The 13,990-nt window shown below is 36.4% G+C and overlaps 1 protein-coding gene across 1 annotated transcript in view; it reads left to right on the top strand.

Moving 5' to 3' along the window:
* The window catches only part of LOC108576223 (alpha-catulin), a 72,750-nt gene that overhangs the window by 46,754 nt on the left and 12,006 nt on the right, over positions 1–13,990 (top strand). The window contains exons 3-8 of the mRNA XM_017939177.1: positions 5,214–5,491; positions 6,883–7,125; positions 10,305–10,568; positions 11,389–11,640; positions 12,083–12,242; positions 13,100–13,218. Of these exons, the coding sequence (XP_017794666.1) occupies positions 5,214–5,491; positions 6,883–7,125; positions 10,305–10,568; positions 11,389–11,640; positions 12,083–12,242; positions 13,100–13,218 (1,316 nt within the window). The remainder of the gene's footprint in view (positions 1–5,213; positions 5,492–6,882; positions 7,126–10,304; positions 10,569–11,388; positions 11,641–12,082; positions 12,243–13,099; positions 13,219–13,990) is intronic.

A 13,990-nucleotide genomic window follows, 5' to 3' on the forward strand; every position in this document is an offset into this window, starting at 1 on the left:
TACTTGTACGATTGTTAAATTGGGTCAAGGGGGATTGCATGGCGTACCTGATATATACTCAATCTGCATAAAGCATCGTAAGGTTTCGTTATCAAGGCAGCTGAACTGATTACGTTACGCGAACTCATCCCTTCTAGGTTACTATCAGAGTGCTAGTTGTAAAACTTTCGCACGAAGAATCGTGAAATTCTGCGTGCATGTGTTGCAGTAGACGTGAATCGAGAGAATACATAACGAAAGAATGTCACAATGTATCAGGTGTACCAATTAATTTGGCGCCTTTTCTGCAAAGTCTTGATCACCTTGTCGAATCAAACCCAGCCATATTTTCTTTAGAAAGGGAATGACAATTTTGGAATACTAAATTATTTTATAAATTCCCTAAATTCTTGTAAATTCCATTCGTTGCTGTCAGTCATTTTTTCTTAACTTTTATTCGTTATTAATCACCGCGTGTAAGTACCAATTCGTCGAATACATAATTTGGAGATTTGGTATTTTTCATTATCGACACTCATTTGGAATTTTTATTTTTCAATTTTCCATTATAAATTCCGTAAACTCTATTTTGACGAAGTTAGCTAATGTTAAGCTAAAAACGGCGAAGAAATAAAGATAAATGTACCGCAAAGTAGTTTCGCGTGAAATACGGATTTTCCGTATTTTTTGGGGGATTATCGCACAACGCGGTCGATTTATAACATAATCGCTGACAACAGAATTCAAGACCGTATCTTTTCTTCTACTTCATTTGCTTCTTGTCTTTGATTTTCGGTAAAATCGTAGAATACAAAAATGCTATGTGCTAACGCTTCGTTGAACACTCTCGACATTATTAATCCGAAGGATCTTTTTATGCGGCCATTGATCAATAATCGTATAAGAGCTGAGATAAAAATCTCTTTGTTAACAAAACTGTGGATCAATTTTTGGTATCATGTTTCGCAAGCTTTCCTGAAGAATTTCCCGACAGTTTTCCGATATGAAAAATATTATTAGCCCTTGTACGGACTTTTGTAAAGTTACAGGAATAAGTATAATAGATTTGGGTCGAACTGATCCAGTATCGTATATTTACAAGAAATGAGTGTAAAAAAGAAAATGCACAAAGGAAAATCAAAGAATTAAAATATATAAAAACCACTCAGTCCATTTAATTATTACAGCTTCATATTTTAGTGATTTATTAAATTTGTGAAAAGATTGAAGTATATTAAAACGAATGACAAAGCATGGAAAGTCTAGTATCGAAGTTGATAAACGGGATAAAATAAAACGCGACGCAAGATGAATTCTACATAAAATGTTATACACCGTAAAAGTTTCATACGTCACGGCAGATAGCTTCCTATTTGTTTTACTAAAAGACATCTTGGAACTTTATTTCTCAGCACTGACTAAGCGTGAAAACGCACGGACAGCTGATGTATCAAATTCTAAAACTCGACGTCTCTACGAGGCTTTATAGTAATCGAAAAGCTGGCAGCAAAATGCTTATACACATCGTACACATCTGTGATGCACATCATTTACAAAAAAAAAAAAAAAGGAAAAACTTGAAAGAGAAACTCGAGTATCAGGTTGACATAGTTCTCACAACGACCCTTCAATCGAATAACAACTGAACTTTATTTAAAAATTTAATCACGTGTAGAATACAGAATTTGTTTTTTCTCTGCAAGAAAGAACTTCACGTTTGTAACTAATGAAATCGAACGAGGTGATTTAGAAAAATTCACGTGTATGAAAATAGTATTTCTGGATTCTAATGGGAATAGAATCTGTCGGGTCTTCGAATGAAGTTTCGTTTAGAACGAAATCGGTACTAATTTGATAAGAAAGTTTGCACGAACTTTTAACAACATTCGCTTAACTGTAGCTATGAAATCTGTGGAATAAATCTGTTCGTTTTTATCTTGTAAACGGAAAATACTGGAACGAGTAAAAATGTTCGTAGGCGAGGTATAAAAATAAGAAAAAATTTATATGGAAAGTTATAAAGTGGATCGGAGGATTCGTGGTATGTTCCCTGTATTGGGGTTATACCCCAGATCAAAATCAGACGATTTATGGCGTTCTCGTGTCGTATACACATGGCTTTGGGTTTTATTTATCGCCAAACTTGAGCACACGTGTAACAAACCTGAGCACATGCAGTTTAACCGTAAAACGAACACAGTCAGCAAAAACCGGTTGCGTATTATTTAAAAACAGACAAAAACAAAAGAAATTCGTAGTAAAAATTTTCAAATTAAATTAGCAGGAATTAAGGAAAAGGCACAGTACGTAATAAGCAAGTGAGATTAAAGTAAAAATAGAAGGCATAATTGCTATTTAAAAAGTAACAAAATCCACGAGGAAAAGTTAAGGGTGTACAAAGTAGTCTTGGCGAGTGTTAATATTAAAGGCAAACGATGGTAAAGTTACAGTTAAATTTTTTACGACGTTAATTAGAAAGCATGGTAATCCTTGGATGGAAATTACACGGCGAGGAAAAGGAACGTTACGGTTTCAGCTTGAATCAAGATATTTCGTTTCTCGCCGCTGAAGAACATAACACTCTGTGCAGAGGTTGGAGGAAATTGTTAAGCATGATACGAACGCGTCTGATAATTAAAAGCGTTAGTAAATTTTTCAGGAATGACATTTTCAGATTGATCGTTTTGCGTTATTCGTGAAAACGAGGTTTGCACGCAGAAATTGTATACACAGGTGAAACGAATCCGCGTGGCTACGGAGAAATATAGTTATTCTCGTTCGCTGTGATCGCGAGATTTCTTTACTTAGAAGATTTTGGCAGATATTTTCTACTTCACGAGAAATTTATTGATAATTTCGTTCGAATTCTTGATACACATGGTAATAAAGCAGTTTCTGTCGAATGTCGATTTTCTTCTCGATTCAGAAATTCCACGGTTCTTACGTTGTCGAAGAAAACTGACAAAACGGCGATGTTAAAAAGAAACAGGAAAATTATTTGCCGTAGTTTCGCGGAGAAATTCTTCCCTTGGAAACTTGATGGAAAAACTGTTGTACAGATAAGTCGACGAAGAAAGCTTGAGAAAGAACATTAGACGTTTTAGTCGACTATAGTCACTTGGAAACTGTTTGTGGACACGGATCGGACATGCCGTTATAGCGAAACACCTGCATCCACTTTACATATTCTCGAAATATTATGGAACACTAAAATGTAGAAGTTAAATTAGCTTCTACAACCCGAAGCTCCGACATGGACGAGCGCGTTGCTGCAAATGCAATTTACCGTGTAAAACTTTGCCGTGCAACATTTAGTAAGCAATACCGAGCTTTATCAAATTTCTAACAATTCCAAATAAGTACACTTTATACACCGTTTTACTGTTTTCGAAAAAATTTCGTATTTACCGACTGTTATTACGACATTAACACTTCTAGGGAAAATGTAAACAAACTTTCTTCAAAAGTAGCCGCAAAAATTAGTGTTTGTTATCAAATTTATGAAAATTATTGTAAAATTTTATTTTTTATTAGGATACTTAATACTTGGATTTTTCTTTAAGATCTGAGGTGTGGTTTTTTCAATTAGAAACGCGACGTTCGGCTCGTCTTTTGACAAAAAAAAAAACGAGCAAAGAAAATGCAATCAATATTTTTCCGCAAACGCAGTTCATAAGATAATAAATATTCATTGCGTGGGATGAAAGGAAATTCTATTGCCGGGGCGAGATGATATTGGAGACGAGCTGCATAGCAGCAAAAGCCAAAGGACTGAAATAGCGATGTGTGCGTCTGCAAGAGACTGATTTGCATATAACACGATAAGTTCGTGTTTGACGCGTTAAAAATACGTCGTAAACGTCGAATTTCGGTTTCCACATTTACGATTATGCACATCTCCTTTCGTCAATTATTTGAAAAACTTACTATTCTACTCTTTTTTAAAATTTGTGAAAAATTTCAATATTCGCACTATCCATTTATGTACACTAAGCACGATGCAACGAAAAATTAATATTTGACTCGTAATTATACACAGAGTATGGTTAAAAAGAAACCTGGAAAATTTAATTATGCGATAATTAAATTATTTAAAAAATTATGCTCGGAAATAGGCCAAGTGCCTAATTACATATGCTCACGTCGCTCTAATTTTCGAAATCTCTCTGTCTCCGATGAGCACATACTTACGCCATATAAAAGCTTTACTAAATAGGCATCTCATCACTGCCGCGCGATTATTTCGTCGACGCTGCTCCATCACGCCTGGCCCCAGTAGAATTCGATCTTTTTCTCTTCTTTGAAATATTTTTCAACCCTTTCGCTAGAGCGTGATCCAGCTGAAACCGTTGCCACGCAATACGTGCACTTGGAACGTAATCAGCACTTATCGTGCAGGTTACATGCGATGGTTATGTCATCGTATGATATAAGGAAAATAATTGTACAGTAGTTTCGGGGAAATTCGTTTCAAATAAATCTAATATTTTTCACGTTATTATTATCGTGCTGTGGCTGTTCGTTATGGAATGAGGATAGAGATAGAAAAGAGAGAGAGAGAGGAAACCGAAGTCGTCAGTAAGAATTTTATAATTCTTGAGAAGTCGTAAATAACGCCTATAACAATTTAAATTTCTGTTTTCTCCATTTTCACCTGTTTATTAGGCGCAGAAATGAATTCTTTCCAATTTTGGATACAATCAAAATTTTCTTTGGAAAGAATGAAATTAAATTGTCATGTTTCTGGCAGCTCGTGAATACGGTCGCGACAGAAACACTGCGGCTTCGAATCAATCATGTGAATCCAGTCGAAAAGAATTCATTTCCACACCTAATACACGACATTGCGACGTTTTAATATAGTCATTAGTTACACGTGCGCACCTGTCCCAGTATAAAATGAATTTTTTAAAGAAAACCGTGAATACCAATATCCAAAGTAACTCCCAGCGCAGAATCATTGAAACGTGCGGCTTCGCATTGTCTTGTTGCACTAATGGTCGGGCGTGCAACTTTCCGGTTGGGTTTTGAATAAACACTTGCCGTAAAGGCTGAGATAGATGGCCGAAATAATATTCTGCGTTAATTTTAATTTCCTTTGGTAGGTAATATACGAGCTATTATAATCTACGAGGAACTGGGGTTATCCTCAGAACTTTGCAAACAGTCCTTTGCATAATTTCACAAATAATTCGTGTACATGTAATTTCATTTGAAAATTTATCTGGTTCCAGGGTCGGCGATCGAAAAATTATGCGAGTGCGCCACGGAAAACAGCTTAGCTGACCGAGGCTCTGTCGTCAGGGCTGCAAGATGCCTTCTTGGTTCTGTAACCAAGGTCCTCCTCCTGGCTGACATTGTCGTGGTCAAGCAACTTCTTCTCGCGAAGAAGAAGGTGGCTCGTAGCCTTGGCCGTCTGGAAAGTGTCTCGAATTTCACCGAATTCGTGAAGGCGTTCAGCCAATTTGGAGCGGAAATGGTGGAATTGGCACACTTGACGGGTGATCGCCAAGTAAGTAATTAAGTCTTCGTATTTTTGTTGTCCTTTCACACACTGCCAACAACTATTTCACCACTTGTGAGTTAAGATAGGTCGTTGATCTCGTCTGAACAAACTTTGTCGTGTTATGAATAAAACAAAATATAGGGTTCCATTTAAACAAACTTAATTTTGCCCTGAAATCTCCCTCGCTACTCTAGCTCTAGAAAAATTATTTATGGCACATAATTTCCCGGTTTATACCGAACAACTTTGGTTAAAACCTTTTTTTTAATAGCTTCAGTTCCTTGTAAGTTATTCCACAGTTTAAGAGAAACACCCTCTATAATGTTTTTCAACGGGGTTATTTATAGTCAGATGGAAATAATAGCTTTCGCTTCTTTATTGGTTTAAATTGCTTTTGTAATTATCTAAGCTGTATTTTCAGATTAGTAGAATACACTGGATTTTAATAATGGGGTTAAGCTGAGTGACTATAGTGATCTTTCGATAATGAACCCCTCGATGATGAGGAAATGCTTTTATGGTAGTGATCGTGACATTATCGTCACCCGGCGTACGTAACAGTGAAACTCGGTCGTGTGTTTCTATCGATCCTTTAACATCATCCCGTTCGATAAATTTGACGAAAGCTCTTGTTTTCTCGTTTCCGGTAAATACCGTGAAGCTCGTCAATTTCAGGACGTGTACTGTTAACGAACTAGTCACGCTCGATCGAACAGTCAAGCAGAAACGAATTGATTTAAGCACCAACATTAATCTTTATTTGGCTCATATACTGTAGATCATGCTCTTGACAGATTTCTAATTAGTATTCTCAGAATATCTTTCATTATTTCGCACGCCATTCAACGGTGTTGTGTCGAACAGAGGCGTTCGGACAATGCAAACAGAAACAATCGATACTTGATGCACGTTAAATTGAAAAGAAAAATGTTTGAAAGGAATGGTGTGTACATAAGGATTCAAAGGATGATATAATACCTCTATTAAACAGAAGTTAAACATAATATTTGCTCATTTACATACACTGCCGGCCGAATGTTTGGAATCACGGTGCATTGCGAGTTTCAGAAAAATTTAGCAATTTTCAGAATTTTTTATCGTTCAAATCGATCGAAATTAGGTAGAATGCTATTGATCTCCACAAAATCAATTTCAAATCTACGATCAGATTCAATATTGACGTAAATTGGCAGGTGATTCACTAAACAGTGCTTTTACTCATTTCCCTTGAAAAATACATCTTTTTAAAATTCCTTTTTGCAGTGAATTAAATAATAATACGCATTCACGTTCACTATGCTCCGTCAAGTATAAGGAGAGAACAATGTTTACAATGTTACGTATGCACGAAGGGAATAGCAACACGTATGAACGGAAGAAATGTTTCGAAATTTCAGAATGACTTGAAAGACGAGAGACGAAGGGCACAAATGGCCGCGGCTCGCCAAGTTTTGGAGAGGAGTACTATGATGCTGCTCACGTCTAGTAAAACCTGCTTGAGGCATCCAGAATGTCCATCTGCCAGAGAAAACAGAGACACCGTTTTCTGCCAGATGAGAAGGGCCATGGACTTGATACATTATGTGGTCAAGGACGGGGTATTGGACTGCAGCGAATCGCAGTCTTATTCGAATTCCCAGGTAGGTCATTATAAGTCACTTAACACCTTACTGTACACTCCCGTTCGTAAGTATTAGGACACATGGTATGAAGTAAATCTAAGCAGTCGTTACAAAATTATTCAGCCTTGAATCCCGTAATGTAACGAGTACATACATTTCCACTGACATGTGGTACTATACCTGACTAAGAAATGTAATTTAACGCTTTAACTACAGATCACTCGTCTCAGAAACGAGTCTGAATTTTTATTTCACTATTGCACGTGTATGGAGAATTTTGTTGAATTGTGGATAAGTTCTAAATTAACAGCAGGTAGTACACTATTTCCATTAAAAAGGAAGCTAATTTTTTATGTAACAGTGTAAATGTCTTGTTTTTATAAAATATTATAAGAAACCTCAGGAATTTATTTTTTCAACAAAGTGATTTAATAAATAAAATTTCCAAAGTAGTCAGAGAAAATACAGGATGTATAAATAATTAAAGGTTAAATCATATAAGTTTCTAACGCACAATATAAGTGTCTTAGTACTTATGAACAGCAGAGTGTGTCTACTTTTGCCTGTATTATTGCAAATTTTCTTCTCGAATTGCAAAATATTTCTAAGCTATTCTTTTCGGAAGCAAAGTCTCGTACGACAAAATTTCACCACGTACCCGTTTGCGACACTAGTTTCACGACACCCTGTATGTATATGCATGAGCCCACCGACCACAGCAATTATTCTTGCTGGGCATTGTTCGTGAATTCATCGACTTCGATAATAGCTTTCGTTTAATGCATGTATATCGGTTCGTTGTTTACAAATGAATTCAAAAAGGGGGAAAGCAAATTCAGATTTTTTGTGAAACACGTAGGAAAAAAAATACGAACACGATAAATCGGCGATGTTTATTGTGCAAAGAAAGCACTAAGAGAGTATGGTAGTTTTAATTTTTTTGCACGAAATGTCTGTTGAAATGTAGCGAAGGAAAAATTGCCAAATGTCGAAACGCTATGTTGCACGGTAAGAAGAAAATTTGAAATACGTGTGTCCCTGATGCAAAGATCACGCGAAGACAGTTCGAATGATACGTGTATTCGCGGAATTTTGATTCCTCGGAACGATAAATGTTATTAGGTATTACATGGAAACGTGAATATACATTTCATAAAATAACATACGACGACACGCAGAGAAATATTTGCATTGAAATACGCTTGAGATGCTGGAATAAGTCCAAAGAGCTTCCGTTTGCCAAATTCTGACTCATGGTTAACCCATAACGCACAATGGAGTAAGATTTCGGTGACCTTGACTAGCTTTGGCTCACTTGCAGGAAGATCATTTTTACCTTTGCCAGAACTATAAAGCACAATCGTAAAATGACAGTTTATATAGCAGCGTCAAAAATTGGAGTAGTATTAGTCACGCGTGTATTGATTCTTTCAAGTAAGTAGAAGAGATCTGTACATAGTCAGACGCGACAATTTTCTTTCCCAAAAGCTACGGATCATTGTGCTAGATTTGATACTATTTAATAATTCGAGACTCGAGAGTTACTTAATGAAATAAATCAGAACAATATGTCAATTGCAATTTTTTTGGCAAAATTTGATCGGAAAAAAGTGGGACAGCCTGTGTATTCAAAACACGCAAGGAAATGAAGTGGGAGACAGTTAAGAGTGAAGGAATGCGAAGTACGTGTGTGTTATTTCACCGGCTAGAGGCGAGAATCTTTTAACACGAGCAGTCGGAGTATTTTCGAAATTTGCGAAACATCTTCAGCATGTAACGAACGGAGTGCATTGACGGCAATGTGAATTGAGATTATACCGTGGCTGGTTAATATGCCGACATCATTTAAATTTCTTGCCAAATAGAGATAGGAAGCCGGTCAAATCTTCGCGCTATTGAAACAATGAAGTAGATAGTACGAATTTATTCGACTTGTCGAGATTTTATCTAGTTTCTCGAGACAACCAGAATTGAATTAGAATGTCGTATACGTTAATTATAATTATTTCTTTATTTCAACGAAGGACACTGTACCATTGAACAAAAGTGTCTTAATAATTTCTGTAATTTAGTAAAAAAATTTACCGATTACTAATTCAATTTGCTAATTTAGTAAAATTTAGTAAGAAATTTGAAATCGAGTAGTTCTACCGTTAAATTAAAGTCATTTTCAGTTCTTTTGTAACAACTTTCATCAGTGTACTTTGAACGCGTTTCTTGCAAGGTTGGCGCACTGCATTCGTCAGATAGTTCAACTGGAAAGTGGATAAAAATTTGAAGTATCTATGAAAAATGTACAGCGTGCAGTTTGACCCGATAATCGAGGGAACTTTGAAGGGAAACGTGGCTCGTGGCGTTCGGTCACGTTCAAGGATCCCGTACTCGTGGTAATCGCTATCTAGAAGAATGTGCAGTTAATGGACGTCATCGGAATACTTCATAGTTGAATGCGTTCTACCCTTGATTAAATGTAATCGGTTCAACTGTGAATATCTATACTGACCTTAGGGTAAGAGTATATTTAGGTACAGTGTGCCGTTAAAGCTTCCTACAGTATCTTGGTACTGGGTCATGCTCCTGTGTAAACATAGCAATTCTTTGTCACATGCATAATTGAACTTGAATTGTTTTTTCTAAAAGCACGATTCGCGGACGCAACTTGTTACAAGAACCCTGTGCAACGAATAAAAATAGAATACAATTTTTTCCGCCTCTTTCGGGATTTTTCTTTCCAAAACAACCATAAGACTTTTTTATATGAATTTTGGCACACAAATTTATCAACGCTTGAAATATACAAATTATTTTTTTAAAGCCAAAGTAATAAAAATTACGGTCGTTCCGTTAATCTGCTAACGTTAAAAAATAAAATAGCATCTTGATTAGTATGAATGTGGCTATCGTGGGAACCTCGAATAAATTCAAAATCTCGATAATTAAAAGAATGGAGGTGCTTTGAACTTTGAGTATCGAGGATACAGCTCAGGGTGACGTTTCTCCTAAATTCTAGAGAAATTAGTTAAGGAACTATTTAAATTTTGAATAAATTTTTAGCGCACCACTTGTACGAACGTTGTAATTCACACTTTATTCTCGTTCGAAATGTAGTGAAACATTAGAGAAGGGAAGATTATGTGACTCCAGAAATAGTAGCTCGTCTCAAGGGAAGCTTCCTCTGATTCGGTCATTAATTTCAGAGTCCACAGCAGGAGGACTGGGATAGCAGCACCGCTTTCTCAGCATTGAAACACTTCGAGAGACTGGTGGAAACCACAAGAATGACTCTCCTAGGACCAGGTTGTCGAGAGACTCTCACAGCCGCATTAGATACTGTCATTGAGAGGACACAGGACTTCACCGACAGCGCGTACACGAGCCACGAGCACAGAGAGAACATCCTCTTGCTTTGCGATCGGGCACAACTCGAGCTCAACACGTTACTGCGAATTGGTAACAGTATGGTGAGAAAAATTGTACAATTTTCATTAGCTATTCATTAGTTATTCTTGTCTTAACAAATGAATGGTCCTTTAGGCTCACGCACTCACTTTTCAAAATGGTCCTAAATAAACTGGGAAAAGATCCAAATTGTTATCCAGTATGATAAAAAAATGATTTGTGTTTGGGTCAAAATCACTTGGAATTCGTATTTAGAATTATTTGATAAACAGTGAAACTTCATGTGAACCAATTGACTACACTGTGACAAATGAAACGAATTAAGAGTTTTCTGTGAAAAGTTAGGGAATCGAAAGTTTGGTAGGAAATCGATGTTACATTTGGTGCACAAGAATAGAAAAGAAACGTCGATAATATCTGCCCGCAGATGGAACAATTTGTCCACGGGAGAAATGAAGTTTAAAGCAAAAAGTTTCTTATAATACTGGATTAACACTTTCCCTTGAAAGGATAATCCAGGCTGGCTTGATCCCCGCTTGAAAGAACTGACATTCCACCGTAAATCTGAATGAATGACCGTGCTAAAGTGAATCAGTTACGTGAGCCTACTGCCATTGAATAGACAGGGGAGAGTGGATGGACAATTCTCCTTCTAAAAAAAGAAAAAACTTGTGTTCCCCTTTATGTGCGCGACACACGTTCGTGAAAATAGATTTATACTTTTTATTTTCAAAATGCGATAACAATATTCCTTCTTTTTTTTTTTAAGTATTACATTCCTCCTTCTTCGTTAACACGTTAAATACTAGAAGAAAACATAATTTCTCTACGAAATTTCGCTTATCGGTAAACGGTGAAACGATTGTTATTATTTGATGTCAGAACTACGAGGGTGGTGGAGGTTCTCCTAGTTCCGAAATGGAACAAGCTGTCCTGGGAGTGTTACGCACCACCAGAGATCTTCGCCAACAGCTGTGCACGACAACGATGGAACAAGCGGCTGATCTCGGACAGGTAACCAAAGCGGGTCAGGAACTTGTGTCAACGATCACGAACGTCGCTTTGGCCAACGACAGATACCATCTTCAAGATAGCAACGAAAAGTTTCGCGAGTACATTGAACACATTCTTGAAGTGAGTATATCTGATTTTCACGTGAAATTCATTTTGTAGTGCGACAAAAATATTTCTCACACATGAAATTTATTTTTTTTTTTTTAATTTATCTATGGAGAATCACAATTTTTGGAGAAGATTTGTATTGTTTAGAAGTGTCAGAAGCTGCTTATTTAAACATTACTCTCCTTTTTTTGTTTCTTTTTTGTCTCCTTCTTTTCTACCCTTTTGGAAAATTGAATCTGGATTTTTGTAATCTTGAAAATTAGTATTACGCAAAATTTCATTAAAATTGGAAATTTTTTGTTAACGAAATTCCGGTAGTTGTCAAGAATTGATTTTCTTTAGAACTCTATTGAAAGATCGACATATCGCAAGTTAAATTTGGTTTAGAATAATAATACTCTTTGCACGGTATCGTTAAAAATTGATTCACATTTTCGATCATGTCTGTTAATAGGTGTGCAAAATGTTGAGACACGTTGCACTTTCGGAATCATTGCAAGTCTCGGCGAAGTTTACGGAAATTAACTTGAGAATATACGGTCCTCAAGTAGTGACAGCGGCGTATACTTTAGCGAGACATCCTGCAAGTAAAATCGCTAAGGAAAATCTAGAAGGTAAATTTTTCTACTTCGTTAATTTTCGAATGTCCAACTATTTTGCTAACATTTGTAGATAAATTGTAAAACAAATATGCAATAACTAAACCAATAACAGAAAATTGTATACTAACCACTGCTTATAGCCATAAACAATATGACAACAGGAAAAATAAACATAGTTGATACATTATTCACAGTCACAATCTCTGTAAGATATTTTTTAACGTTTGAAATTCTTCTTTATTTATACATATATACATACAAAAATCACTGTTAACCCTAGTACGAATTTTGCCTATTAAAAAATATCGAATCAATGTTTAAATAAATCGGACGGTCAAGTTACTATCTCGTTCACTCTGTTCTAAAGTTCTGGGGTAAGTGCCGTGCTGTTTCTCACAGTCCTCTTACCAGAAGGCACCCTCGTCTTCCCCACTCCGTGGCCAAATCCTCTAGGAACAATGTTCCCATTCTTAAAGCAACGCAACATCGGGCTGCTTGCCATCCCTAAACTTTCTCATGCCTTCTTCCAAGCAATCAATCCCACGACACCCGATATTTAGCCTCGTGACTTCGAGTCACCAGCAATCGTTGGACGTCTGGATTGCCCACTTTCGTAAACACTCTCACTGGCTATACGCAGTCTAAGTTTCTACGACCCTTCTTATTTTTTTTTTTTTATAACTTTTGCTGTTATCAAGTTCGTATTAAAAATTTATCGTCTGGGTTCGTTCACTATTTACAACAACGAACAGCGATTTGCATAATCTACGATTATTGGTTCGGTTACGATTCTTACTGTATAAGCTTTTCGCGAATTCATTTCTGTCTGTAAAATCTAATTAACCAGGTTCTATTGTGGCGCATTTCAGTGTTTGCTGACATGTGGCAGTGGCTCATGACTGACGTGACTACAGTTGCGAAAGACGTGTTGGAATTGAACCAGAATCGACCAGAAAAGCAAGTTTACATGTCCTTGCCACGGCCAGGAGTAAGTTAATTTTTTCCATTGTGTTTCCAATTTTTTTCAATTTACACTATCCTACAGTTCGATCTCGCTGTTAAGTTACTCTCTTCAAAATATCTCACTACAGTAAATTCTCTACAAGAGTCAGTAAATTTGGATTCTACAACTGACAGTTAGATGGTCCTACGCCTAGCTCTGCGTAATTGCTGCACCCATGTTATCTCGCTCGCAGCCAGTCAAGCGCGTAACGCTACACCAGTCGGTTTCCTTTACGAGATTTCACGGCTCCACAAATCATGATAGAAAAATATAATTTCTTTAATTTTACTTTTTTTCATCTGGAATTTTTTTTAGCATGTTGACGAGATCTTTCTGATGAAAATGATATCAAACACGATATAATTTGAACAACATTTACTTATTAACACGTTCACTGTCGCGCCAGATTTACAGGTTGCTGTCAGGCGGCCACGAGAAAATACATTTTAAACATAGGATTATAGTACTATGCTTTATATTATATTTATATTATGCTTGAAAATAATGTCTAGCTAGCTATGACGTTCAAAATTTTTAGTTGACAACATTTATTTTATTTATTGTAAACATTTGAGGCACTCCAGTCACCGATGACCACCATGGCCATATCGAGGAAACAATCTAACGTTAAAACCTATTGAGTGATTAATTTAATTTCATAATATATCGCTTTGGATGAATTACAAAAACAAATTGCTAAAAAATTACATTAAATACCTGTACACGTTATCCGTCGAATGTAGAGGAAGAGCCACCG

This window comes from Habropoda laboriosa, unplaced genomic scaffold (genome assembly GCF_001263275.1).
Source record: "Habropoda laboriosa isolate 0110345459 unplaced genomic scaffold, ASM126327v1 scaffold212, whole genome shotgun sequence".
In the NCBI taxonomy this organism is placed as follows: Eukaryota; Metazoa; Arthropoda; class Insecta; order Hymenoptera; family Apidae; genus Habropoda; species Habropoda laboriosa.